Source organism: Oryzias latipes, chromosome 13, assembly GCF_002234675.1.
Source record: "Oryzias latipes chromosome 13, ASM223467v1".
Lineage (NCBI taxonomy): Eukaryota > Metazoa > Chordata > Actinopteri > Beloniformes > Adrianichthyidae > Oryzias > Oryzias latipes.
The window spans coordinates 7,400,655-7,428,639 of record NC_019871.2 but is presented as its reverse complement, the minus strand read 5'-3'; the positions used below and the strand labels follow the sequence as shown (position 1 = coordinate 7,428,639).

At 39.7% G+C, this 27,985-nt stretch overlaps 1 protein-coding gene and 1 long non-coding RNA gene across 4 annotated transcripts; one reads left to right on the top strand and one right to left on the bottom strand.

The window, feature by feature from the left end:
• Positions 1 to 298: 298 nt before the first annotated feature.
• LOC101172182 (microtubule-associated tumor suppressor candidate 2) lies at positions 299 to 27,307 on the top strand. Of its 3 annotated transcripts, none has more exons than XM_011482320.3 (15): positions 299 to 639; positions 6,664 to 8,583; positions 8,756 to 8,948; positions 9,162 to 9,368; positions 13,024 to 13,170; positions 14,119 to 14,217; positions 15,636 to 15,829; positions 21,126 to 21,192; positions 21,488 to 21,702; positions 22,001 to 22,106; positions 22,189 to 22,262; positions 22,343 to 22,441; positions 22,526 to 22,645; positions 23,624 to 23,724; positions 25,444 to 27,307. In XM_011482320.3, exons 2-15 carry the CDS (start codon positions 6,850 to 6,852, stop codon positions 25,649 to 25,651), a joined length of 3,564 nt encoding a protein of 1,187 aa, XP_011480622.1. In that variant the 5' UTR covers positions 299 to 639; positions 6,664 to 6,849; the 3' UTR covers positions 25,652 to 27,307. The 3 variants fall into 3 exon arrangements, with proteins under 3 accessions (XP_011480622.1, XP_011480623.1, XP_020563765.1); XM_011482321.3 differs by having other exon boundaries at positions 300 to 639; positions 23,627 to 23,724; XM_020708106.2 differs by lacking the exon at positions 299 to 639 and adding an exon at positions 962 to 1,099.
• On the bottom strand, positions 11,788 to 13,102 carry LOC105355382. Its single transcript, XR_002291482.1, has 2 exons — positions 12,998 to 13,102; positions 11,788 to 12,107 (listed from the first exon to the last, which is right to left on the bottom strand). It is a non-coding gene; the product is annotated as an uncharacterized LOC105355382 (long non-coding RNA).
• Positions 27,308 to 27,985: the final 678 nt, after the last annotated feature.

Here is a 27,985-nt window from a genome sequence, read left to right as displayed (position 1 = left end):
ATAAACTTTTTAAGAACAAGCAAAAAGTTTATATTTTAGAGTTGGAAAAAATAGCAACAAATTACATTTACTCACATTTCTTTGACAAAAATGCCCTTTAGTAGCTTTAGTTTACCAATCTTTCAACTTTACTTTCATTATTTTCATTTTATTTTGGAATATACATTTTTAAACCTTTTTTTATTATTATGTTTAAATACACATCATTTTCAAAGTACTTGGGGGGCTACTTTTCAGGATTACGTATCCTTTTTGTTGTATCGGGATTTTAAAAAAATTAAATGTGCCATCATTTGATCAGTTTTTAAAAATTATTTGGAGTTTATTTGAAAGTTTCTCTGCTGAAATAAAACATTGGATTCTATGTCAATAGTGCCCTCTAGAGGTTTTCCCCACACTTCTCTTCTGGGTGGGTTCATGAGTCTGTGTGCAGGAACAACAGTTCCGGCTCCCGCCTGCAGGGGGCGACCTGAGTCCTCGTCGGCAGGTGTCTCCTCGTTTCCTCTCCTCTCGTCTCTTACCGGGTTTCCAGCAACGCTGCAGACCGAGCCCTCTCCGTGTCAGCTCAATCTGGCCGTCTTCCTCCCTCATCATCCTCACTGTCGAGCTCTTCTGCGGGGGATTATCCGGATCTGAGCGGTAAGGATCCGGATCCGTTTCTCTCGGAAGCTCCGCCGGGGTTTAGATCTGACGATGCAGCAGCTGGATGGATGGAGATGCTGCGGATGAGCGTGTTGCCGATGGATGGAGCTCGTCATTACAGTGTTATCTTCGCATCTGAATGTGTGTGTGCATGCTGCTGGCTACAGTTCTTCTGGAATGAGGCATCCTCCTCGTGGGTGGGCTCTCCTCGGGTTCTTCTGCATCTTCTAGTTTCTTCAGCAGAAGCTTCCTCTTTTGGAACCTGCAGATTATGAGTGTGCATGCTCTGTGGAGTATATTTAAAAAAAAGGGGGGGGGGGGGGTGTGACTGGTGAGTTATAGCGAAGTGGCATCTTTCAGCTTTATATTATGTAAGACCAGATGATGTGTGATATGTGTGACCAGAGATCAGCATCCACCCAGACTGAGGCCTCAGTGATCCGACGCTGACATCTTGGTGAGGTTTACTATTTTATATTTAAGGAATGCTGGGGAAAAAAAACACATCTCCTTCACTATTTCAAGCTAAAAAAAATAATAATAATGTGCCATCCTTTAATAACCCCATCATTTTAACATCACTTTGCACAAAGAACCCACCAAGAACCACTGGAGCATAAAAAATGTTCCTTTATTTCAATAATTTATGAGGTTTCTGGAGATGACGTCAGCTTTGTACAGTAGTTCAGACTGAAAACTGTGGAAACCTTCCTCCCCCCTGGAGTTTCTCTATTTTTGAGGTCACCCTTGTTAGGTCCTGATGAAGGTGTTGCCTGCTTATCAGGTGGCAGGGTAGGTGGCTGAGCCGAGGGGGGGGATGGTGCCCGGTAGGAAGCATGTCACTGAAGCATAAATTTCCCAACACTCCCATGTGCTATAATTACTCACTCGCTGCAGGAGCATGAGGGAAACGTGTTGTAGATACTCGGCTACTGCAGGGTCCAGTAACTCTGAATGAATTAGAAATAAGTCTTCCTGTGAGACTGACTGGAATGTTGCAGCCTTTCCAACCAAATTCATCGATGCATGTGGTCAGATTTGATTTCTGTTTGCATACAGATTTTGCTCGACTTACTGGTAATTTATCGTAAATTTTTGCTCCAAACTTGCTAAGTACTTAGAAAAAACAATGAAATACCAAAAAGAAATAAATGAGTTACAATAGATGATCTGCGCAACTATTAAAGGCCCACTCTGATCATCTTTTGATCTATTTTCAAGGCGTTCCCAGTGGTCTTTTAATCATGATTATGCCGTTTTTAGCCAAAAAAAAGAACATGTTGTTTTGTAGGACATGGTTTCTGCAGAGCAGCAGTAGTTCACCCCTGTTCACCCCTCTTCCCATCATCCATCTGTTTACGTTCTCTCCCGCTAACTTACAGCCCCTCACAACCCCAACCTGACGTTACAGGTGCTACAAAAATGGCGAGCAATATCAAAGCTATCCAGCCATTCAGTTTTGAGCCAGATTCCAGCTCAGACGAGAAAACAAAGACATCTATTTGTCCACAGGTGGATGCATCAGAATGGAGCGGAGCAGGGAGCTTGTTGCTTGCTGTAGTTGCTCTATGTCACGCTTACAAGCTTCTTCCAATTGCAATTTTTCATCTGCTCCTGATTCACAATGAATTGATTGAAAAAATACTACTATAGTAAATGCAATTTTATCCTTAACTTTCTTTATTTATATCCTCCATCATCAGAAAAATACCACAAGAACAAGTTAAAAACACCCAAAACACAATTTTCATCAGAGTGGTTCTTTGAATAAGATCACGTTTTATTAGATTAATAGCTGTGAATGCTCTCTAAAACCCAAACTGTAAATGTGATGATAGGGCAAAATGAAAAATATCCCTGCAGTCACTTGAAACTGTTTTTAGTCAGTAGGGCTCCTACTCTCATCATCATGAGAAGAAAATGAAGCAGAAATTGTTAAAAACTGGATTTATATTTTGTATCATTTCTTTTTCTCTTTCATGTCCCGTTGAAACAGATGAAGCTCTAAATGTTTGAAAGCTTAGCTTCACAACAAATGTGGCGGGCAGGTGTAATGCCCTTGTAATCCATTTCAGAAGCTTTCAAGGTTTGAAGCTAATACTATATTTATTATAATATATTATTTATGTGATTTGATTGTGTTTGAAAAATATCCTCTCTGCCCCCTAAAGTACTTATTTATTTACAGGCTGCAGAAAGGAGTCAAAGTAACTTGTTCTTTAAAAACTCAACCTAAAATCCATGAAGCAAAGACGTGAAAGCAGAAGATGTCTCTCTGTGAGACCTGATAGTTTAGAGCTCTGATTTATTGTTTTTTTGCTCTGCAGAGGGTACGCTGACACAGCATTACTCTGCCGCAAACTGACACCTTAGTCTTTCAGCTTTCTGCATTTTCTTTAAAGAGCAAACCAAAGACAAAAAAGCCAATTTATTCTCCTTTTTAAAAGGTTTTTCATAAGGAATTCAGACTGTTCGGACATGTGCAGAGGGTGTAGCTGCAGTCACTCATTTACTGATGTCTTCAGTCAGATTTTGTTTCATTTTATAAAGAAAACCAAATCAATTCACACAAAAAGAAACACGAGATTAATTGGAAACATCAGTTTATCATGTTGCTAGATGAGCCAAATAATTGCAGGCATTAGTGGTGAAAACTGATCTACATTTTTACTGCACACTCATCCACTAGCAGACTGTCAGGTGTGGAGTCTTTTTAGCTTAAACGTTGAGGGGCGATGTTAAAAAGGGGCATGTCTTGGTCCTGCAACAGAATGGTGATCTGTTCTAACACCTAAGAGTTGCTGAGATAGGCCCCAACAACCCTGAGGGAGGATGGATGAACGGATGGATGGGTGGTGTTTACTGGAGGAGCTAAATGCAGGTTGATGGAAAAGTAATGTGTAAAAAAATAAACCCAAAGCAAAAACCAAAGTACTGAACTAAAATATGAGAAAACCAAAGCTTACCAGATCAAAACTGACAGCTGAAAACCAATTTAACTAGAGGGTGATGGAATTGTGGTATAAACAGTGGTATAAACAAGTTAAAATATTTTTCCCTTCTTTAAAAAGACAAAAAAAAATCTGTCAAAGGTGAAAGTATAATTCTTATTTTAAGAAAAGAATTCTGTTACTAAGAGATGTTTTCTCAAACTAAGAGTAATTTGCTTTTGAAAAACTTTCTTAAGATTATTTTTCTTGTATGTTTATGTATGTCTTTTCACTCTCTTATGATTCTGTTTTTGCAGTAAACGGTATGTGCTGAGGGATAATTAAGCTAACAGATGAGGTTATTATACCTGAGTCCAAAAGTAGCAAAAATAAAAAAAATACTGCACAAAAGCACAAGAGAGATAAATTTTTTGCTTCAAATCAACAAAATAGCAGAAACGAGACCATCTTAAATGACAGATATTGAAAACAAGTTTTTATTTAATGGGTTTTGTGCTAATTTAAAAAAATTTAATTAATTAATCAGGTTGTATCATTATGCCTTCTCACCTAAAAAATAAGAAACAAAATTTCTTGTGTAGCAATATTAGCAAACTCCATTTTTCAGTAATGGCATGTGGTTTGTTCCTGTGCACAGCCTGCTTTGCTGTGAGCTCTTTGGCAGTTTTAGAGGCACTACTCCTGTCAAAAAGGCACCACAGCTCCAAAAGCCACAAGCCTTCCACATATCTGTTGCAGAACTGGATGAAGTGCATAATAAGAATTTTCACGCTGAGCTGCAGCAACCGCCGTGGAAACCGCTGGAGGTCAGAGCTGTGAACTGAGCTGCTAGGATTAAAAGTCTTATATAATACCAGCTTTAGTAATGACTGGCCCATAAAAAGTAAAATCTGAGCTGCACATTGAATCAGATATTTAAAGAAAGGCTGCAGAATGTTGAAATATAAATGGTTAAATATTGTGATTATCAACAAAGAAGTACTGTTTTTAAGTCACTGCTGCTGACAGACTTCCAACAGTAAACCTACAGATCCCCTAAAAGGACATAGAAGTTAAAAAAATTAGCACTTGTTTCTGGTGAGCACCAGAAAGTTTCAGGTGCGCACTTGTTAGTTTCGAGTGCGCACCAGCTACTTCCAGGTGTGCATCAGAAAGTTTCAGGTATGCACAGGACACCAGTACTCATTTTGTTTTAATTTTTTTTACCTCTATGTACCTTAGGGGCTCCGTAGTAAACCTGTGTCGACTTTATCAATCATATTCCTTTTTGTTTTTGGACATTAAACAAAAAACAAAAAATGTTGATGGAAAAGTACAGAGAAGGTCAGAAGGAGCTGCATTGTGTGTTCGTAGATTTAGAGAAGGCGTATGACAGGGTGCCGAGGGAGGAGCTGTGGTACTGTATGAGGTCGTCTGGAGTGGCAGAGAAGTATGTCAGAGTAGTTCAGGACATGTATGAGAGAAGTATGACGGTGGTGAGATGTGCTGTAGGTCAGACAGAGGAGTTCAAGGTGGAGGTGGGACTACACCAAGGATCAGCTTTGAGTCCTTTTTTGTTTGCTATGCTGATGGACAGGCTGACAGACGAGGTAAGACAGGAATCTCCCTGGACAATGATGTTTGCGGATGACATTGTAATTTGCAGTGAGAGTAGAGAGCAGGTGGAGGAACAGCTAGAGAGCTGGAGGTTTGCTCTGGAAAGAAGAGGCATGAAGGTCAGTCGTAGTAAGACAGAATACATGTGTCTGAACGAGAGGGATCAAGGTAGAAGCGTTAGGTTACAGGGGGCTGAGGTGAAGAAGGTGCAGGAGTTTAAGTACTTGGGGTCAACAGTTCAGTGTGATGGGGATTGTGGAAAAGAGGTGAAGAGGCGAGTGCAGGCAGGTTGGAGCGGTTGGAGGAAAGTGTCAGGAGTGTTGTGTGACAGAAGAGTGCCAGCAAGACTCAAAGGAAAGGTGTACAAGACAGTGGTGAGACCAGCTCTGCTCTATGGGTTAGAGACGGTAGCAGTGAGACAGAGACAAGAGGCTGAGATGGAGGTAGCAGAGATGAAGATGTTGAGGTTCTCCTTAGGAGTGACCAGGTTAGACAGGATAAGGAACGAGTACATCAGAGGGACGGCTCATGTTGCCTGTGTTAGCGACAAAGTCAGAGAAGCCAGACTGAGATGGTTTGGACATGTTCAGAGGAGGGATAGTGGATATATTGGTAGAAGGATGTTGGAGATGGAGCTGCCTGGCCGGAGGGCAAGAGGACGGCCAAAGAGGAGATATATGGATGTCTTAACAGAGGACATGAAGTTGGCTAACGTTAGGGTAGAAGATGTTCATGATAGAGTGAGGTGGAAAAGGATGATTCGCTGTGGCGACCCCTGATGGGAAAAGCCGAAAGAGAAAGAAGAAACAAAAAACAAAAAAGCTTTTGCTTAAAATGGCAGACCTGAGTTTTAGAAATTCAAAGTCCTTCTGCCAGCTGTGTCATTACAAGCACAGACTGAACACCTGAAGCAGAGGGCCAGCTGCTCCTGCGTCGCGGCTGTTGTCCTCTGATTGCAAGGGCTACTTTTCATGTCCAGGATGAAGGGGTGCAAATATTCCAGCACTTGAAATGTGTTTACAGCAGGATGTAGATGTAGCTGAACGAGGAGCACAGTGCCTAAAGAGGCAGATAGTAAATAAAAAAAACAAAACTTTCCATGACTTCCTTTTTCTTCCTAATGATCCTGTGTTGTAGCTTCCTCTTGTCCTTTAAGCTCCTTCAAACATGATCGGTCGATTCTCTAATGACTTCTTGGATTTGTCCCAGTTTTGGCTTTTGTCGGATGCATCTTTATCGATTCAAAAATCTGCTCTACTGCAGTCTGCAGGGTTTGAAGGTCTTGTTGTCCATGCGTTTTTAATTGACCAGGAAATGCATCAGATTGTTTGCATAATATTGGCAGACTTTTATTTTTTAAAGCAGGAGCTGCAATTCTTGAATGCAGCTCAGTTAGGACTAAAAATCCGGTGGAATTTCTAAAAATACACTTCCAATTGTTAATAATTATTGTGTCTTGCTGTTTTTTTCTCAGGATAACAAGGACAGATTACATGAAGGTGTTTGGGGCTCTACTGGGAAAACATGTGACAGCGGGCCTTTGTTGTGCCACAAACACTCTTTAATGGGTAGGCTGGTTTTTCAGACCTGACAGCATGCAGGAGTGATTTTTTTTTTAAAACCCGCCTCAGGGTACCGTAAACACAGATCTTTTCCCACCATGTGCGAGCGAGGAAAGCCGTTTGCCAATGGGGAATTACAAAATAACAACCAGCGGGGTGCCATGCCGGCTGCCGGAGATGCAAACGCCAATGAGATCCAGGCAGAAGATGGGAGAGGAACAGGAGACGGTGGCTCTCTGCTGGGGCTGATGGCAGATACATCAGAGCGGGATAAAGTCATCATTTGGGGCACAGATTCTCAGTGTGATGACCCCGAGCTGGCTGAGTTTGAGATGCTAGAGTGTCAGGAGCTGGAGGCTTATCTGGTTGAGGAGGAGGACTTTGTTGGACTTACAGAGCGGAAGGAGCTTCAAGAGCGGCCCTCATCAGGGGACAACGCCTCAGTCAAGCCGACAGGTGACAACCCAAGCCAGAAAGAGATAAATGCACATGTAGATGTCACCCACCAGCAGAAATCGAGCACAGATGAGATCAGAGAGGTGTCCCGGACAGACTTGAGCTCTGAAAACGAAGCGTTTGTGACTTGCTTATCCTCTATTTCAAGCATCGCCACGGGTACGCAGATGACTGAGTCCTGGCACGTCGCCTCTGGTTCTCACTCGGCCGCATCCGAGGACGTGGCGTCTCAAACGTGTGGCACGGTCTCTGAAGGCTCTCTAAGACCTGATCCCTCTGTATTTGCAGGAAAAAGCACAAAAAAGCAGAGAGACTTTGACATGAATTTGAACTGTCACTCAGAGGATGTCCAATCGCAGACAGAGGTGACGGACACACTGAAGGATGTAAGTGACGAGCACAAAGGCAGGGAGGAAACGGGAGACATGGTGTCAGGAGTTGGTGATTGTATTCAGCCAGACACTTCATCCTTTGCAAAAGAGTCCAAAGAGAAAAGACGCAACACTAAAAATGATAAAAGCACCCAAGCTGATGAAACTCCTCAACTGATCAAAGCAGTCAAAACAAGCACCCCGTCATCAGCTGAAAGCAAAACCTTAAAAAAACAAGGCTCATTTGATAACTCGCTGAGAAAGCAGAGCTCCTTTGACAAGAGTTTCAAAAAGCAGCCTTCTTTTGAGAATACTTTACTGAAAAAACAGCTCTCCTTTGAAAGCTCCCTAAAAAAACAGGGCTCCTCTGAAAAAACCAGCACCTCCAACTCATCAAGCCTGGAGAGGAGGAAGCCGTGGGGAAGCCCAAGTCGACCAGCGGCTCCTGGATCTCCGAAAGCCGCATCCTGCTCTCCCAGGAGAAGACCGTCTGGTTCTCCAGCCAAAGTCCAGAGTAGCAGGGCTGTGAGTTTGGAGCGCAGTGACTCCTCTCACAAAAATGCAGTCCCTCCATTAAAGACAAGTGTGAGCTGCAGCGGGATTCCCAAACCTGTGTCGTCTCAGCAGAAAGAAAAGGAGCCAAGGAGGTCTTCGCCACCCGAGAGGCCCAAAAATGTTCGACCAAAAATCATCACTTACGTCCGAAAAAATACACATCCAAAACCACAGGATGTTGCCCTGCATGAAGCCTCTACGAACCCTCCAAGATTACCCTCTTACCCTGGCCATGCTGCTCAGAATGACTCAAAGGCTTTTCCCCAGTCCAGATCCACACCTGTGCTTTCTTCCTCCAACCTGCTGTTCGACAAATACCGACAGGAGATGCAGAAAGCTGGACACGCCGGTGTGAGCGCCGTCAAACCGCCAAGCAGCACCGTTCCAATGAGGCCGGGCGGGAAGTCTGCGAGCTTTCACGGTGAGATGTCCAGGAAATATCTCCATGAGGTAAGATGTGTGACCGACCCCCTTTCCCCCAAAACAGGCAAAATATTCAAGTTTCAGGCAAAGTAATTCATGCATTTTGAAAAAAATGACTTCAATTTTTGCAAATCAGCTGTGCTATTTAGTAACAGAATCACATGACAGTAACTGGCCCCCTTGGTTTGTCCATTGTCAGTATGTTCCCCAAGAGGGTGGAGTTTTACACCGCTCACCTAGAACTTTAAGGCCTCAGCTTGGGTTGGGGGCAGTCACCAGGCAAACTATGGCCAACACTCGGCTTCAGCAGATCGGTCAAAAGTCAGCTGTTGCCCTGTGCCAGTCTACCCCGGACTCCAAGGTCCTGCCCCTGGGAAACCATGATCTTCCAGGTGAGAAATAGGATTTGGTGACAGAATCTTGTGCGTTCTTATGGAATAAAATATTGGAATTGGAAGAGCTCAGCGTTGAGTCGTGGCTCCAAGTGTTTGAAGTGAAAATCACCGGATAGCACAGAATTTTACAGATTAAACCAAGCTGCACTATCCTATCCACACACTTTAGGATTCTGTTGCCCTTATGCATGTTCCTTTTGCCACGTGTAGGACAACAGAAGGGCTGCGGTCCAGAAACCACCCCTAAAAGCCTCCTGCTTAAATCAGGCCAGTCCGGCCTTCGTCCTCCAGGCTTCTCTGCCCTGCCAGCTTCCCGTCTGGCTGCTTTCGGCTTCATCCAGAGCTCCAGCATCTCGTCCGTCAATAGTAACCAGTCCAGTGACAGCAGCCAGGGTGACCCCTGCCGAAGCACTCAGCGTGAGTCCACCGCTGTCCTCTCCTTGTCTAGCATAGCAAGAACCACGTCAGGTTTTATTGATTTTTTTTCTAAGATGCTGCATCCTCTATCATTTGATACAGCATCATTCTGTGATGTTTTGACATAAATTGGCCTCATTCATGTTGCTTGATATTGAATCGAAGCCTCGAAAAATGCTAATTGGGGTCTCGTTTATGTTCTTTGTTGTTAGCTTGGATTTTAAGATGCAGATGCATCTAGCAAAAAAAGAGCAGATGGAGCTGCGGCAACTATCTGAACCAGATGCTGACATGTTTGGGAGTAACTCAGACATAATATTCATCACTGGCAGCTTGAGCAGCCGTATTTCCCTGCAGGCTGTTGGCGCAGATGCTTTTACTCCTTTTAGTTGCAGCCATTTGCTGCGTGTCAACATATTCAACAAGATTTGGCTCCAGTAGTGTGTCTCTGAGACTCCTCCTCACAGAAGAGCATGCTGGGATGAACATCAGGAGGCTGGTGGCATGTAGAGCTCCTCCATTCAGCCTGCTTTGGTTTCACACCGAGTTCATGTGGTTTCGCCATTGTGAGCCTCCAGGGCAACTAGGGGGAAATATTTTGCACATTTAGTGCTTTTATTTAGCCAGGTTCATGTTGTACAGGCTTTGCATGGCAGTGGATGACAGTAATAAACTTTTTTGGTTGTTATCTGTTCTTTTTTTAAATTATTTATAATTGTAAAGTGAAAAATGTTGTAATTTGACATTTTTTATGTCCTTGCTTTTCTCCATGAGCGAACTAGCAATAAAAATATTAGATTACAATGAGGAAATGAGGGTCTAACATGTACTGTTCAGACTGCATAAACATATGGAAAACCAACCTATTTGTCTCAATGTAATTACGCTAAACATTTGTTTTTTAGTTATGGCTGGTAACCAGGAACTGCAAAGAGCTGTTTAAGTTTGTGCTGTGTTGAGGTTTCTACTCTGAATGTTAGATCTTATCCTTTCGTATCTGCATTTTGGTGATTTCAGAGACCAGGAATGGCGATTATTTCACATTTTCATTCTTTCTATAAGCATTAAAGCTCAAACATTGTTTTTCTTAAATAAAAATAAATCATGCTCATTCAGAGCTAAGGAGGGATTTTATGGTTGTTGCAGCAGAAATTCAAGGTAATTTGGATTAAATATCTCTCATATTAGACAGCGACACACGGCTTAATAGCCTTTTTTTAAAATAAAGATATTCATTTTATTGCCACTATTAGACTAACATACCAAACAATTTTCTGTGATTTTATTTGGATTTTTATGATCTATTCAAAATACCATAAACTTGTTTTTAATATTGTGGTAGTTCTCTCTAAAGGAGATTTCATAAATTGCGATGTCCAACACTTCCAGCTTTGCCTCATAGATTTTATCATTAACACCGCTTTGTTTGTTATTGTCAATTTGGTACAGATGTAAAAGACTGTAAAAGACTTATGGTAAATAAAGAGGTTTGAAATTATGAATCAATTAAAAACATAAAGGTATTTTAAATAAAAAAAGAGGTTTGTTTAGAAATAAATATTTGCCACTGCAAAAAGAGGAAGCCTAAAAATAGGACAAGAACACTACTCTTAAGACGAAAATCACTAGAAAATAGTAATACAATCTGTCCATGGAGCAAGTCATTGTTACTTAGCAAGAAATTCTGTAATAGGATTGTCAAAATCTGGTAACGAGGAGTTCCACACAAGTGTTCAAAAGGGGAAAATATGCTAAAAAAGCTAACTTATTATTATTTCAATTATTTCAAATAGAATATTTTGTTCTATTTGAAGATTTTATCTGTTCCAATTTTTACGTACCTAATCACAGTTTATTTTGATTACAGTGAAAAAAATATATGGTAATGAGTGAAAAATACTCATTTAAGAATAAAATGTGAATTAAACGAGAACAGAAACTTGGTACAAGTTGGCCCATCTTAATAAATCCTTACAGAATATAAAACTAACACTTATTTTTAGGACATAAATATACATTTTACATACATCTCTGCTCAGTCTGCTGCCCCCGCGACCCGGTCCCGGATAAGCGGAGGAAGATGGATGGATGGATGGATGGAAATATACATTTTATCTGACTTGTCAACTTTTATGGAACTTTAAGATAAAAATCATCCTAAAAATTGCAGTGAAATTTGACGTTTTTTTTTAAGTCGTATATAATGTTTTTTTACTATCAAGACTATGCATTCTTGATTGAATTTGAGAAAAGCTTGGAAAGGTGTGGAGCAAAGATAAGTAAAAAAAAAAAACTTAAAACCAGGTCAAATATCTTAAATGTCTAAATAAAAAAAAAGGGGTTGAAACCTTTGCAAGTATCAGTGTGGATAAAACCTAAATCCTTTTTATAGTTTATGAAACTTACCCTGGACAACACACTGTGTCCATTTTTTATTGTTAATTTTTCAAAATATTTTTTTTATGTATCTTTTTTTCCATTTCCAAAGTGAACGAACAAAACCTGTCAAATTAATTTTAAAGGCAAAAAGAAAATTGTTATTGGGTTCTCCAGGGTTAAGTCATTTTCTGTTTGTCCTATAAGTCACCCTCAGCGAGCTGGTCATCTCGGCGCCTTGCTGTTGATCACAGGATGTTGATTGTGAATTTGTGCATTCATGCGTGCTGAAAACAAGGATTTATCACTGAGTCAGTCTGCAGCCGTCTGCGTCAGCCGGTCCTCCTAAGGCAAACTCCAGCTCTGTTAAAAAAAGAAAAAGCTAAATATTTGTGGTAAACTCAGACCGCTGCAGTGAAAAAAGTCATTCCAGAGGTGTCCTGTTGACTTTGCGGAGTTCGCATTAAACATTTTTCCTTATACCTGAATTGGCAGCAGTAGAGTTGCAGTGGTTTGGCTGCAGTTGCAATGGAATGAGCTATTTGCTTGATTCTGTGCAGCGCTTTCTGATTAACAGTTCTGTTCCAGAGTGTTGGTCTAAATCTTCTCGCAGTATTACATTACCTTCAGGTTAATTGCTGCATCTGTCAGCACATCCATCGGCTCTTGAGATGAATAATTTATGAGGGGACATTTGAGCCGCCTGGTTTCTTGGTTTTCCCTCTCACTCCATAAATGTTTTTACCTCTAAATGCACAATTAATAGTAAAGGTGTTACATCAGACTACGTTAACTAATTTTTGGTTTTAGCATTGAACTGTTTCAGTACAAACTTATTTTTTAGATTACTTCATTGTTACCAAGTAGCTTTTACCGGAAACAACATAACAGAACAAAAATGGGTTAAAATCTTCACAAATTATCACTCAAGGAAACAAAAAATAAGGTTTCATTCATTTATTTTTGCTTTCTGTAAGGCCAAATGAATATATATTCATTTATAACAGTTTAAGTATTAAAAGGAACATTAAGTTGTGAATCATTCCTGTGAAATAGCAGATGTTTGCAGCATGACTGTTCGTCAAAGATAGACTGGAGCCCAACCTATAAATAGATCAAAAACTGTGTGAAAGGTCTTCTCTAAGTTCCAAAGTGCTCTTGGGCAGGGTTCTGAAGCGCTTTTTTGGGTTCAAGTACCTCCTATCTGAGTAATGTGTCAGCAGAAATATCATGTATTTTTAGTACACACTCACCATGTCTCTTTCCTCACACCCTGTAGATGCCAGCTGTGGAGGCGATGGCACACCTCCGCAGAAAGCTGCAGCTCTTCAAAGCAAGGCAGCCATCGCTACGAGCAGACCTCACCCTCCCGATGCTCCGAACCTGCAGCGCCGCAGTCTGCCAACACAGCCCCCCTCCCCATTCGGTACTACACCTCAATGCACAGATAAAAGGAATGAGCATCCGGTGTTCAGTTACTGTAGCATGGTTTAAGGTCATTGTGTCTTGAAATCACATGATCCATGTTTTTATATGAGACTGTAGGCTAATGGTATCACTAGGGGTGTCCTCTATTTACATCCTGTATGTGCAGGACGTTGGCACTATTCTTAAAATACTGAGATTAGAGATTACAAAACAAAAGAAAGCAGATGAATTCTGCACCACATGTGGCTGTGTGCATTGCCATCACTGTTGTTTTGAATTGAACCAAAGGAGTGTCACAGTATGACACAGTACACTCCCTTTTTGCTTTGCTAGGTGTCTGTATCTCTGATGCTGACATGGAGCATCCACGCCACCAAGTGGCAGCACTGCTTTTGAACGGCTATGTGGACCAACTGCTGCTCACTGGAGATTTTCCCTTTTATGGACTATTCTTTGTAAATCCTAGAGATGGTTGTGGGAGAAAATCTGCGTAGAGCAGCAGTTTCTGAAACGACTATGCCACGTTCAAATTCCCTTCACTTTCTTCCACATTCTGATGCTCGGTTTGAGCTGCAGCAGATCGTCTTGACCGTGTCTACATGCCTAAATGCAATGAGTTGCTGCCATGTGATTGGCTGATTAGAAATTTGCGTTAATGTGCAGTTGGAGAGGTGTCCATAACAGAGTGGCCAGTGAGTGTATCATCTATATTGCAAACTCAAAATATCCCAATTTAGTCTGAAGAAGTATTCAAGTAGTATACTTCCAACACTACACGTACATGGTATTTGGTATACATTATATTCAAAAATACTCAATAAAATGAGCTTCAGGTTTACGACTACGCCAAGGTTTGTTAATATCTCTAAATATCTTTATTATTTCATTGCCATTTAATAAATACATGTTCTTTTTGTAATTTCTTTTGGGGGGGTTATCTTCACAGCTTCAAGAAAAGAGTTCCAGAAAGACACAGAGAGCGCCCCATCGCCAAAATCTTCACCTAAAAGATTTGGAGTTGCTTCTCCTAAGCAGCAGTCTCCTGGTGAGTGACATCACACTGGGTGGGTGAATGCAGCACTCAGCTCATGCTCAGTATTCTCCTTCCTGGAGGCTGCATAAGAAAGAAGTGCATTCGAATATTCCAACTCCACCGGCTGCTTTTGTTGCTGAAAAAATAACCGTCATTTTCTTTCAGCCCCTTGTGCTTTCTTTGCACCCTGTTCATAGACTTTGCTGAGGGCAGGCCCATGTTACCATAGCAACAAGCTACAGTAGCACTTATGCTACAAAGGGCCACCCTCAGCAGCCATCCTGCAGCCTCAGAGCCCAGCACTTTGAATCAGACTGTCATTTTGCAGACACAGAAGAAGAATTTGGACCAACAGTTGCAAATATCTTCACGTAAATGGTCAACCAAACAACTGAGGTGTTAGTAAAGTCATTTTTACGATTGTGTCCATGGTTAGGGGTGTACACACCAACAGTTGAAAATTAGTATGGAATGTCATCCACACTTGTAATGGTCTATACAATACACCTAAGCAATTAAGGCTGTTGGATCAGGTGTCCCACCCTTTTACATCTCATTTATTTATGTCTTTTCTTACTTTTTATTTAAAAAACTGCACAAAGTTCACAGCAGAAACTTAGCAAATCATAAAAAGAAAACAAATGAATGGAAGAATTCTTAAATATATAACACAAATTATTGTTCTCTTATAATAAAACAGTCAGTAGACAATACGTTTGCATTCAGCTTTTAAACACTTGCTTTAAAATTCATTTTTTCTTGTCTTTATCTTTTAATTTTTTTTATGTAGTTCTTTATGTTTTGTGTTACTGTTATTTTTCATATTATCAATTTTCTTTAGCCTTAAAAAGCAACATCAACCCATCTTTTGTGAACTGCATTTTCAAGAAAAGTAATCTGCGGAATTGTGAATACTGTGGTAGAGATCAAATGATTTATCACTTTATTGGAAAAAAAATCACACAATCCAGCAATTAGCTATTAGGAGGCTAATTCAAGGATAAATCTCTGTCAGACAACAAATAAGAGAACATACTGATCATCTTTCTTCTGGGAGCTCATTTTCAAAGACTAGGCATTGGTGTTTATACATTTGATTTTTCAATTTATATAAATTCCTTTAAAAGGTTTTCTGTTCTACTACTTTTTTGTGATTCTTTTTTTATTGTTTTTAAAAACAAGATAATGTGTTTTATAAATGGCATGATGCGGGATCTTTAGCAACTTTTAAAATGGAAAAGGCTAAAAAACACAGTTGGTGGACTAAAATCAACGACCTGACTTTTAAAAAGAAAAAAAAAATCTTAGGAAATAATTCACCGCATTATGATTAATTTACTGGCATTTTTCTTTTGGTAAAGACGACATGCCTGTCATCTAAATTCATAACACTGGTTTGACTCAATGCTTTCTGTTCTCTCTGTGTGTAGCCCGAGGGCAGACAGTGGTCCCTGGGGCTGTACGGGCCGTGAGGGCCCAGCAGCTGGACCGGGCTCTGATCCAGCAGCTGCAGGAGCGATGTGAGCAGCAAGCCCTGCAGCTGCAGAGTCTTCAGGCTCAGTTAAAGAAGGCCTCCCTGTGCCTCGATGTTTTCAGCATTACCACACAGCATTTTTGTCTCAAGGTAAGGCGGCCTTTGTCTCAGAATCTTTGATTAGAATTCAAATTATTTTGTGGGACGCACTGTGCTGTAGTGGTAAGAAGGTTCAAACCTCAGCTGGGTTTCTGTGTGGAGTTTTGCATGTTCTCCCCATGCATGTGTGGTTTTCTCTAGACCCTCCGGCTTCCACCCAAAGCCCAAAAACATGCTTTTTACATGAATTGGTGAATTTAGATTGTGTGAATGTGATTATCTGCAACAGACTGGCGACCTGTTCAGGGTGCACCTCGCCTTTAGCCAACAGTAGCTGGGTTGGCTCCAGCAGCCCTGTGACCCCAAAAGCAATAAATGAACAGATGGAATATTTTTGTTGCTGGATATGTAGGAACAATCTTCCAATTTTGTTCTTTTAGAGAGTAAGTTGAAAAGTTGTCAGCTAATCTTTGTCCTGATTAGCAAAGCAACAGCTTAAATCTGTTGTTTTATAGATTCAATATATTTTTGATGCCTCTATAGGACTCATTCTAACTGCCCAATGACTTATAAAGTTGTGGAAATAAGTACTGTGAGAACAAACCATAAAAATGTTTAAATATTTATGAAAAAGCTAAAAAACATAGTTACAGAAAGTAAACGTTTTCAAATTAAACTAAAGAATTGACTCTCAAAGTATAGAGATAAATGAACTTGCAAGTTTCATAGCTTATTATGCTGCTAAAAAAAACAATTAAACTACCAACTTGAGCTAAAAGAACTCATAATTCATCTCCATTCACTAATAATTTAGTGTCATCTGTTGCTAATGAAACATTTATTGAGAAAGAAATGAATAAAGTTTTAGCAATTTTCACCTGCAATGACAGTTATTGTTCTGAAAAAGACTGTGAAAACAGCAGAAGTGAACCAAGTGATAAACCATTGCAGGAAAAGAGCCCCAATAGAAATAAGTCAAAATTCTTATGTCAACATCTCTGTCGGCAGATTTTCTTTGAATAACCAAAACAATCTGCCATTGGAGAAAGAAAAATGGTCTTATAGAGAATTCTTATGTTAGTAAGTTTTGACTTTGATTATTTTGCTGTTGAAAAACTTTCTTTATTTGATTATTTTTCTTGCATGACACAAAACAAGACAATTTTCCTTGAAACAAGGGTCTTTTTATGTCTATGAAGACTCTCATTCATCCAGGTTGGTTCCATTGTAGTAGGTTTAGGGGATGTCATCTGGACTTGTTTTTTTTTTCTTAAAAACCAAGTCCAGATGACATCCCCTAAACCTACTACAATGGTCTTTTTACTTTCTTAAGTTACAGCTTTTTTATGTAAACTCCCTCACACTAAAGAAAATCTGACTTTAACAGTTGCAGCACTAAGATACAATAAATGAGAGTGAAAAGAAATATTACAAGATTGGTTTAAGTGAGGGATAATAGCCGACAAAGTGTGCATAATTGGAAATTAAAGCTATGTGGTATATCATGAAGCGAAAGGCTTCTACGGCGTGCGTTAAATTCCAATAATGTACACTTCATCGGCCATTATCCATTACTTAATCCACACCCAGCAGCCAATCAGAATCGAGTATTTCCCAGGACCATGGTGTAACATGCAATGAATTACTATCTATTTATGCAGTTAACAGTAACAGGAAAAGTTGGTTTTTACAGTATTCCTCTGATTAAAGACAGAGGTCAAGGTTGTTAATAGACATTATTCCCCCAGACGTGACATATCTCTCTGATGTTTCTGCTACTTGATTTATTTTACTCCACCGTCTTTTGAGTTAATAAAAGTAAATATAACATGAAAGTTACTTGATGAGTTTCTCTAAAGAAACTCCAGCATCCCAGCCTTCTGAACTTTGAAGAGCCAGTAAAGTAGGGTAGGAAATCCTCGGATTTACTGACAGCAAGAAAAAAAGAAAGAAAACAAAGAATCTGCTGGAATCAACACTTTAAACAGAATAGATTAAAATACAACTTTATTGATCACACAAAGGGGAAATTACATAAAGCCTGAGTTTTTGTCTTTTCTCCAGTTAGAAATAAATGGTTACCACTATTTTTATTTTTTACTTTATTTCAAGAAGCTGTGCCACAGAACAAATACTAAACATTTATTGGTGATGTTCTTTACCAGTCTTCTGATTGTGTGTGTGTTTGTGTCTGTGAGTGTGTGTTGCTCCCTGCCATGTGCATAAATGTGATATGGGGTTTGTGGGCAGGGCAGGCACAGCTGGGCTGGGGCTGGCTGCCTTTGTTCCAGGAAAAACTGATGCTCATCATTTCAGAAACGAGGTGAGGCTCTGGTGTCCCCATCTCTCCTCCCCTCTCCATCCCCATCCGGGTTTTCTCCCTCCCCCCCTGTTTTTACCCTGTGTCTTGCATTAGCTCCGCTACCTCCTCCGCTGCCTCCTCCGCAGGCTCAGGGATGCTGCTGTCCGCTAGCTTAGTATGGACCGCTGCTGCTGCAGGCTTCCTTTCCGTCTGTTGTGCTGTCTGGACCAAACGGTAAAGGCAAGAGCTTGTTTGAGCGGACAGGGCTGCTTCGTGTGTTTGCAGATGTGCGCATGTGTGTTTGGTGCAGGGGGGTACCTAGAGTGGTCCGTGTGCTCCTCATATCCACTTGTTACCTAGCGACAGAACTGGCAGATGGCTTAAAGCTGGGGAGGATTATGCTGAGTCAAAGCTAGCTGTTTGCTGGGAAATCTCTGACTGCTGCCACAGATTTTCTCTATTACACGTCAAAAAAAGGGATAAATACAGATTTTTACCCCATGTTTTCTTACCTTTTCCTTATATTTCTGTCTGAAACTTAAGGAGGAAACTATATTGCTAGATGTGAAGCATCAGTACAGCATCTTTCAAGTTATTTAATGATTAAAAGACCAAACACATGAACCCTAAAGCAGCAAATGTACTTTAAAGTCCATCTGGACTAAGCTTATTGCATGTCTGTGAATTCAGAAAGGTTAATTATTTTAATTTCATAGTGGAATGTGCAAGATTTTACTATAAATGATGCATACCTCTATACATCACACACTAATCTGCCACAACAAATGTATTTAAAAACAAGTCTAATTTGATCATTTGTACAGTGTATGATATTTTAATCTTGTTATTTGTATATTTTTCATCTTTTCTCTAGTTTTTAGAACATTAATGGTTTAATTGGTTATTTAAAATCGAATCAAATATAATTTAATTCATTGTTTTATTGATTTGGGCATTATGTAGTCATGGCGAGAGGAGCAATTTAATAAAAGAAAACTGGATTTGATGTCTCTTTCCTTCCTTACAATATACAAAAGAGAGGACATCCGGGCACAATTGGAGCCAAATGAGAGGGAGAAGGGGTGGAGCTTCAATATATGAAATTATGCTGACTGTAATTCATCCTTCCTAAGGTCAATGCAGTCTCCTCCTGTGTCTGATGCCTCAGAGGAAACCTCTTTAAGTCGTGACACTGTCTTACAATTTTTCACCTGACCTAATGTCCAATTTTCTGTGTGGCTCATTCCCATAACATCATTTATTCCTCCTATAGCTCAAACTTATTTAGGAACACTTGCAATGAAGCTGAGATGTACTGTAGTGTGCTGCACAGAAAACCAACGTCTTACTATAATTTAGCCTGACTTTTGCAGAGAAAATACACAACGATTTGTTTTTTTTTTTAAAGATGCCCAGATGAAAACTGTGTTCTTTTTTAACATGTTCTTGTGGCATTTTTCTGACGATGGATGACAAAAAATTCAAGTTCAAAATTGCATTTCTGAATATTTTTTTATTCAAATAATGGTAAATTAGGAGAAGACGGAAAAAATGCCGTTGAGAAAGTTTGTCCGTGTGACGAACAAGTTACTACGGCAAGGAACAAGCTTCCTGCTCTGCACCATTCCAATGCATCAACTTGCATCAACTTGTAGATAACTTGTATAGGATCCATTTATAACTTATTTCCCGCATTCGAGCCGGCATCTGGATCAAACTGAACATCTGTCAAAGTTCAAATAATCTCCATCTTTTGATATAGCTTTTCTTGAATGTCATTTTTTGTGTTACTATCAATTTCTGATTGAGGTTTTTATCTCTTTAGTCATTGGTTCAATGGCCCACAATGTCAAAGTGAGTTTCTTTCAGGAGTTCAGACTGATTTGCTTCTTTGCACTGTCATGCTAGTGAGAAACAACATCTCATCTCACCTGTGTATTTCTCTGCAAATACTATGTGTGGAATGACAATAAACCAAATCTTGAATCTTGCATCTTGAATGTAGTTAGCTGCACTGATACTTTTCTGTCTATTCTGTCATCCCTTTGTATTCACTAATGATGTGTCTGCTGAACCTTAAAAACTCCCATGATGCCATTCACTTCCCTATTAAATTCAGGAGAAGGCAAAAAACACTGCAGTTAGGAAAAGCAAGTTTAAACTCAAATTACTGCTTCTATCAATGATTTTGTGTTTGTGTGTTTCTACACAAGATGCAATGCAGTCAGTCCATCTATATTTCCATCCATTTTCTTAATCCGCTCTTTCCCTTTTGGGGTGACAGGGCTGCCAGAGCCTAACTTGGCTACTTTTGGGCGAAGGTGGAGTCCCGGACAGTCGCAGGGCAACTCAGTTTATCATGTAAAAGAACCACTAGGTGGCAACAGTCCTTTAATAATTTTCCAGATCAGATTTCTCTGTTCAGGGGCCGCTGCCTCTCAAAGCTGTAAAATGAGATACCAAGATGTTGATTACAGGAGTGCAACAGCCTATGGTTCTTATTTTTATTTTTTGCAACTTTAAGTGGTTTAGATAATTACATAAAATGCTCACTGTGACACTCCATGTCTCGATGTCCAGCGTCCTGCTGGTTTTCCAGAAATTCTGCCTTATCTGCTGGTGATTACCTGGATCAGGTGTGTTTAGCCAGTAGGGAGCTTCGTCTGGAAACATGTTGGACACCAGCCCTCGAGGCCTGGATTCTGACACCTCTGATTTAGAAACAAAGGGAGAGCTTTAGTGAACAACATGAGTTCTATTGTCTCGGAATTCTGTCCAAGACAGAAAGACGGTTACATTTCTTCAATACAATGACCTCCTTTTCCCAATTGATGCTTCTCATCTTGTTGCCTCCAAAAAGAGAAAAAACAAGTTTTTTTTTAGATATAAAATTATTTTAAATGTTTACAAGTTTGATGTTGGCATCCAGAAATTCTGTTTTGTGTCGCTGGTGAAGATATTTGTTTTTCATGATTTCAATTTTTGTGAATAGATTATTATGTTGGTGATTTTTTATTTCTGGGACTTGTGGTTGCTTTCTTCCAGAGTGAGAGTGCCATTGTGAGGGAGAGGGAGCTGTCCCTGGAGCTCGCCAAAATCAGGGATGAAGTTGGTAAGTGGGAAACAGCCTATTGGATGAAGCACCGGGGGGTTACAAGGTCAGGGAGACAATCACAGCTTGCAGCAGGTGGCTCCTGGGAGTTTTATTTAAGATAAACCTTATTCGTGATCCTTTTGAGTTCATGTTTTACTTCGAAGCCCATCGAGACGACTGTTGTTGTGATTTTGGGCTATACAAATAAAATTGAATTGAATTGAATTGAATTATTTCCTAAACGTTTGGTGAAAACATATGCTTCATCGTCTTCTGAGCATCTTATTAAATAAAAGCCACCTTTGCATTTCAGCTTTCAACGTTGTACGCTGGGAGCAGCTGCAGCAGGAGAAGGAGGACCTGGAGCGTCGTTTTGAGGAAGACCTGCAGGGATTACGGACGCAGCAGCAGAGGGAGCTGGGAGCGTTGGAGAAGCGTCTGAAGGCTGTGCATCTGGACGAGACGGAGAAGCTGCAGGCCCAACAGCGAGCGGAGCTGGGGGAGCTGCAGTTCAGACAGCAGGAGCAGGTGTGTGAGCACATTTGTAGGTTTTTAGGCTGTAACATGAGCAGCAAGAACCCCACAGGTTAAGGTGTTTCATTTCTACAGTTTCGAAATGTGAAAGAAGTTAAAATTAGAGCAAAACAGTGACAATTTTTTCATCTAAAATCTGTTTTTATTTATTTTCCATCTACCCCTTAAGTACAAAACTTTTCTCAGTCTTTTTATTTTATTTAAAAATGATTTTATTGTTGGTTCTGTGGTTTGATTTTTCTCAATGGAAACATGATGAGTTTTTTTACACCCATGTAAATGTTTCTTGCAGCTTGAGGAGATGACTGAGAGCCATGAAGCCTCCTTGATGGAGATGGAGACGACCCACAATGACACCATGGCCACGCTGCAAGAGGAGCATGCCAGGACTGTCAGGAGTAGGTAGCATCTTTTCAAAGCTGCCAACCTTCTGTGCTGACTGCTTTTTTTCATGTAAAAGATTTTTTTTTTCATTGTTAGATCTAAAGATGGCTCATGAACAACAAAATAAGTCATTGGAAGAGGAATTTAAAAAGATCAGACTTTCACTACAGGTTCTCCTTAAATATTTCTCTTTTTAATGCATTTTTTTTTTTATCAGATCTAAAAAGGTTTAAGTTATTTTGGTCCCCAGGATCAGGTGGACACACTGACCTTCCAGAACAGAAGCCTCAGAGACAGAGCAAAGCGATTTGAAGAAGCTCTTCGCAAAAGTACGGATGAGCAGATTGTGGTAAGACTTGTGTTGCAAAGAAATAAAAAGCAGAGAGAGAATTCTGTGTTCAGTTGTATGAAATACATTTTGCTTGTATTCTAGGATGCTTTGGCTCCGTATAAACACATTGAGGAGGACCTGAAGAGCCTGAAAGAAGTTCTGGAAATGAAAAATCAACAAATCCATCAACAAGAACTGAAGATTGCAGAACTGGAGAAAATAGTAAGCTTGAAGTTTCTACCTGGACTTACACTTAAAAAGGACCTAACACACGGTATAGTAGTGAAAAGTATAAGTAGCATAAATGTACTCTTTGTTGAACAGCTCAAATTACTTTTAAATTAATTAATTATTAAGTCCCGGCTGGGGGACATGAAAAACACAACATCAATGGGGGAACTTTCTGTGTGGAGTTTGCATGTTCTCCCCGTGCATGCGTGGGTTCTCTCGGGGATCTCCGGCTTCCTCCCACCATCCAAAAACATGCTTCATAGGTTAATTGGCAACTCTAAATTGTCCATAGGTGTGAGTGTGAGAGTGAATGGGTGTGAGATTGGGGACATTCTACCCTGCGACAGACTGGTGACATATCCAGGGTTTCCCCTGCCTTCACCCACAAGTGGCCGGGATAGGCTCCAGCAGCCCCATGACCCCAAAAGGGACTAAACGGAATAGAAAATGAATGAATGAATATATATATTTCTATATATATATTTCTCTCTACATATGTATATATGTATGTATATATTTCTATTTGAATCTTTAAACCAAGAAAAGTATAAGTTACTATTACATTTATCAATAAATTAATAGTATGTATTTCTTCTTAAAAAGTTTTTTTTATTTTTTTATTTAACACCACCTAACATGTTTCAATATCAAGGTTTTATAACAACATTGTTTGGCAATTTCTAGATCCTTCTTTCACTTAAATAGTTTTTTACTGGATGAACTGTCAACCTAGTTTTTCATTTATTTATGCTTTTTATCATTTTTGAAGAAAATGGGGATTAATAAGTTAATAATAATATAAGAGAAATAAATTTGTTTTGTGTTTGCAAAAAAAATTTACTTTCTGTCACAGAAAGAACAAAAGTATATTTTTGTGTCAGTTTTGATAATGGTGTAAAACATTTCCTTACTTTATTTGCAACATTGTAAGAATTTAATGGTCTGCACATTCTCACCTTTGTTTTTGAGCAGGCTGAAAAGAATGTTTACCTGGAGGAGAAGCTGCAAGTGTTGCAGCAGCAGAATGAAGACCTCAAAGAGCGAATAGACATGAACGTTGCCGTGTCCAGGTCAGTTTACATTCATGCTGCTTCTGTTATAAAGTTGGAGTTTGACCAGTAAATGGCATTTGGCTCAACGGAGACATTGTAACTTGCTAAGTGTAAGCACAGGTAAAAGCTACCTGCATGGCGTTTCCGCCTGACGCACCTCCGACGGTGCCAGTAGAGCAGCTGCAGGGTCATCAGCCGGGAGCCACCCTTCATTGATGTTTCGGTCCATAAATCCCGGAACATCTCACGGTGGTGGAGCAACAGCAGAGACGTCTCCCTGCCGCCCCCCGCAGCTGCCCTTAGGACCCATCTTTTCCCCACAAACTGTCTTTCTTCCTCAACCACAGCCAGAAACTGGCCACATCATTTAAATGCAAGACACATCACATCACACATCACATTTACTGGAATTTCTTTGTATTCATCTAGTTCAGAGGCTGAACAAAACTTGAAATGCTTTGATCAGTGGAATTTTTTTTAGATTGTTTTTGTGTACATCAGACAGTCTTTAGAAACATAATTTCTCAGTGTACTAAACCATGAACTTTGTCCTTCAAGAGTAGAATCTCAGCCATGCCAGGCGTTGCATTCTGCAGAACCCATGTGATCTCAATATATTGGAAATCAAATTTATTCTCTTTGCCCTTTTGGAGAAGAACTACTTGACTAAATTATAAATGTTGTTCCTTGTTCAGTCACAGCCAATATTAAAGATTTGTTTTCCCATGACAACAGGGTCCCGGGATGCTGCTTAGTAAAGGATTTTTTTAGTGTGAAAATACTGGTGGAAATAAATGTCACTTTCCTTGTACTCTATAAAGCTAGTCCATCTTTTTAATCAGAAAACAATAATACATGTTTAACGCAAAGTTAGGGAAGATGTGTCACTGGAAAAAAGGTCCTACTCCAAACATACTGTATATTGAATAAGATGATTTTCCTGTGTTATACGAGAAAAAACCTGCCAATGGAACTAGTAGAATTTGTCTTGGTAGGATTTCTGGAACGCTTGTGCTATCCTAGGCACTTTAACATTGGGAGTTGGGTCATCTAGACCCACTAGACAGTGCACTGAACCTTTTTTCTTCAATGATTTGTGATTTTCACTGGTGTCCATGGATTACATGAAATCTTTTCACCTTTTTCCACCTTTATCATGATAGGGAGAACACGTCAATGTAAGGACCGGGTTATCTGGACCCCATGGGATAGCACAAGGGTTAAATTTGATCTTAAAATTGGCTGTATACATTCATATTTAGTTATATTGCTCTGATAATTGGAAATTTCATATCCTAAAATAGTGTGTTTTGTTAAAAATAAAGTTTGATATCTTTATAGTAGGTACGTTTACATACTTTTCACTCAAAATATCGTATTTGAATCACTACAAAGTCCTTATTTCCAAACCAATTATTTAAAATAAGGCTAGAGTTACACATTTTAAGATAAAGTTGTCAAAATTAAAATGTAAAATATTAGCCGAAAAGGCTAGTTTCATTAGAGATATTGCTTAAAACCAGATGTTTTCAAGATCAAATTACTTAACAAAATATTCAAGATTTATTGTCTTAAAATAAGCCTTTACATCTCACTGAGAAGTTACTTGCAAGGTAGTTTTGTCTCACATTAAGTGTAAAAGGATATGTTAAATAGAAACTAGAGAAATATACTTAGTGATGTTTTGTTATGTGGTTTCCTCTCTTTTTACTTTTTCCTGTCTCCGTTCTTCCTCAGACAACTCTCTAAGGAGAATGCCAACCTGCAGGTGAACGTGGAAAAGGAGAGCAACGAGAAGAAGAGGCTGAGTCGCACCAATGAAGAGCTACTGTGGCGCCTCCAGACGGGCGAGCTGAGCCCCCGCATGTCCCCAAGCGCCTCCCCCATCCACCGGCCCTCCTCTGGACCCGGCTCCCCGGCCCGTCCACACTCCTACCATCAATGACATTCTCGATGGCAGCTCCTCTTCGATCAGAGAACAAGCCCTCAATGTTTAGAACATTGCTCTCATCCATTTTAGGCTCAAAGCAGCAAGGAAATGTTAGCTTTTAGACATTTTTATCCCAGACAAGATGAATTGTACTGACAGCTAGATAATTTAATCACTATTTTGAATGAACGCCTTCAAAAACAGACCGATCGGTAGATTGAACTCCGTCACCGCGTCTCATTTCCATGTTCATCTGACCTTCCTGTGCTCAGGGTGAAGGGCGAACAAGACAAAAAAACCACAGGAAACGCCTTCTGCCGTTCATTCTCTGCCACCAGCAGTGTCTGCCATGATACAGGCAATACTTGAGGAAACCTCTCAAAATTACTCTCAAAGCGCACATTTGTTTTCATGAGCATGTTGATCTTTCCATTCTGTCGGATCAGTCCAGTCAGCCATCCCACGTTCTTCTAAAAGTGCACCCTTTTAACAGAAACACTGACGAAAATGTGTAAAGTTGGCTTTATTTGAAAACACAAACGTCTTCCAAATCACATTAGCTTTATTTTCACCTTTTTTCTGTACAATGTTGAACAATAAGAAGGCAGAGAGGCCTTAAAGCTGAACAAATTTTTGATCCTCACCCCTCAGTCACAACAAAAAATGTACCAACCTTTATAAGTTGCAAAGCAAATGGCAACAAAATTGCAATCATTCAACCGAGCTTTGGCGTCTGCGGGGGTTATTTGCTGTGGACATCAGACCTAAATGCTGCAGACGATACTAAATGTACACCCAGTTTTATTCAGCTATCTGAATTCAACGGACAAATCTTTTTTGCAAAACAATGTGCACATTTTCATCTCATGGACTGCAAGCATGCAAATTGGGCTGCAGCGTCACCTCATATTTTCTTTCACTGCAACGGCTAATCTCAGGACTGGAGAAGCATTTCAAGTCATCAAAGGGAAGAAACTGCCATATCTTTGGTTTTTAGATTTGCTGTCTTTTTGTCATGTTTACAGCAACAATCATTTCAAAAAGTGGGTTTAGCAAAATGTTCGTCTTGCAAAAAGTCGCAATCCAACTGTAAGACCAGACCTTTCAATGAGGTTAGTGTTTGAACAGATGATTGCTCTTTTTTCTACAATTCTTGAATGAGTTGTGTGGAACGGGAGTTGCTTATCGCTGGATTTGCTGCAGGAATTAGATTAATGTGGGTCAGGCGAAGGGTTGAGAAGGAACGTCCCTTCAATCAGGTTCTTTGAAAGCACTGATTACCTCTGTGTCCCATGGACATGTTCCCATTGGCTGAATGTTTGCTCAACACTACATAAGTGCTTTTGTTTACAGCTTCAGTCCAATGTAACATGGATGTCTCTGCTTTTGTTTGTTTACAGGACGTCTGTCCGTAAGATTGTATTTAACGTTTGAAAGATTCCTTTCTTTGATTGAGTTTCTTTGATCGCATGTCTTTCAGAGCTGGTTGAGTGTTACTTTCGTACATTCCACTGTTATTTATTAGCCCGCTTGCAGAACCTAAACCATAGCCAAATATGTTGATATTATTGTGTCAATGATGAAAGTACATACTGTCTATGTTGCATTTTGTATTTCAGTTTAAAAAAAGAAAAATCCTAGTACACTCATAAAATCACGAAGTGAACATTTTCTCTGCGTATGCATCTTTATATTTGAGATTTAGTTAATTTTTGCCTGTAAAAAGGGGGAATACTACAAGTTAGAGTTGCATGAATGAAGCAATATGGTATAACGGAAATGAGAAAAAAGGCTTTGAAGTTGGTTTATTTCAAGCAATTAAAACCAAAGCAAATACTAAAGAAATCAAACGAAAGAAATTCATAGTTGTATCAAACTTTGGATGATTGAAAAAATTACAAATTAAAAACCAAGTACTAGACATAGACATTTTTGTACTTAAATATAAAAAACAGGAGACTCCATTACATGTGCAGTTTGTCAAAAAGAGTTTAATTGTTTGCTTGAAAAGGAGTGAGAAGCAGTGAACTTTAATAATCCTACCCCTATTATGCTTTACTTAACTTTTTTTTTACACAGTTACCATATTAAACTTTGCAGTCCAACTACAGTTCATTTATCAAATCCATAAGTATTAAAAGTATCAAATAACTAAAGTACCAACATTTAAAAAATGCAACAGGAACTACCCATCTTTAACCCTTGTGCTATCTTAGATGACCCCACCCTTACATTGACGTGTTCTCCCTACCATGACAAAGGTGGATAAAGGTGGAAAGATTTTATGTAATCCATGGACACCAGTGAAGATCACAAATCATTGAAGAAAAAAGGTTCAGCGCACTGTCT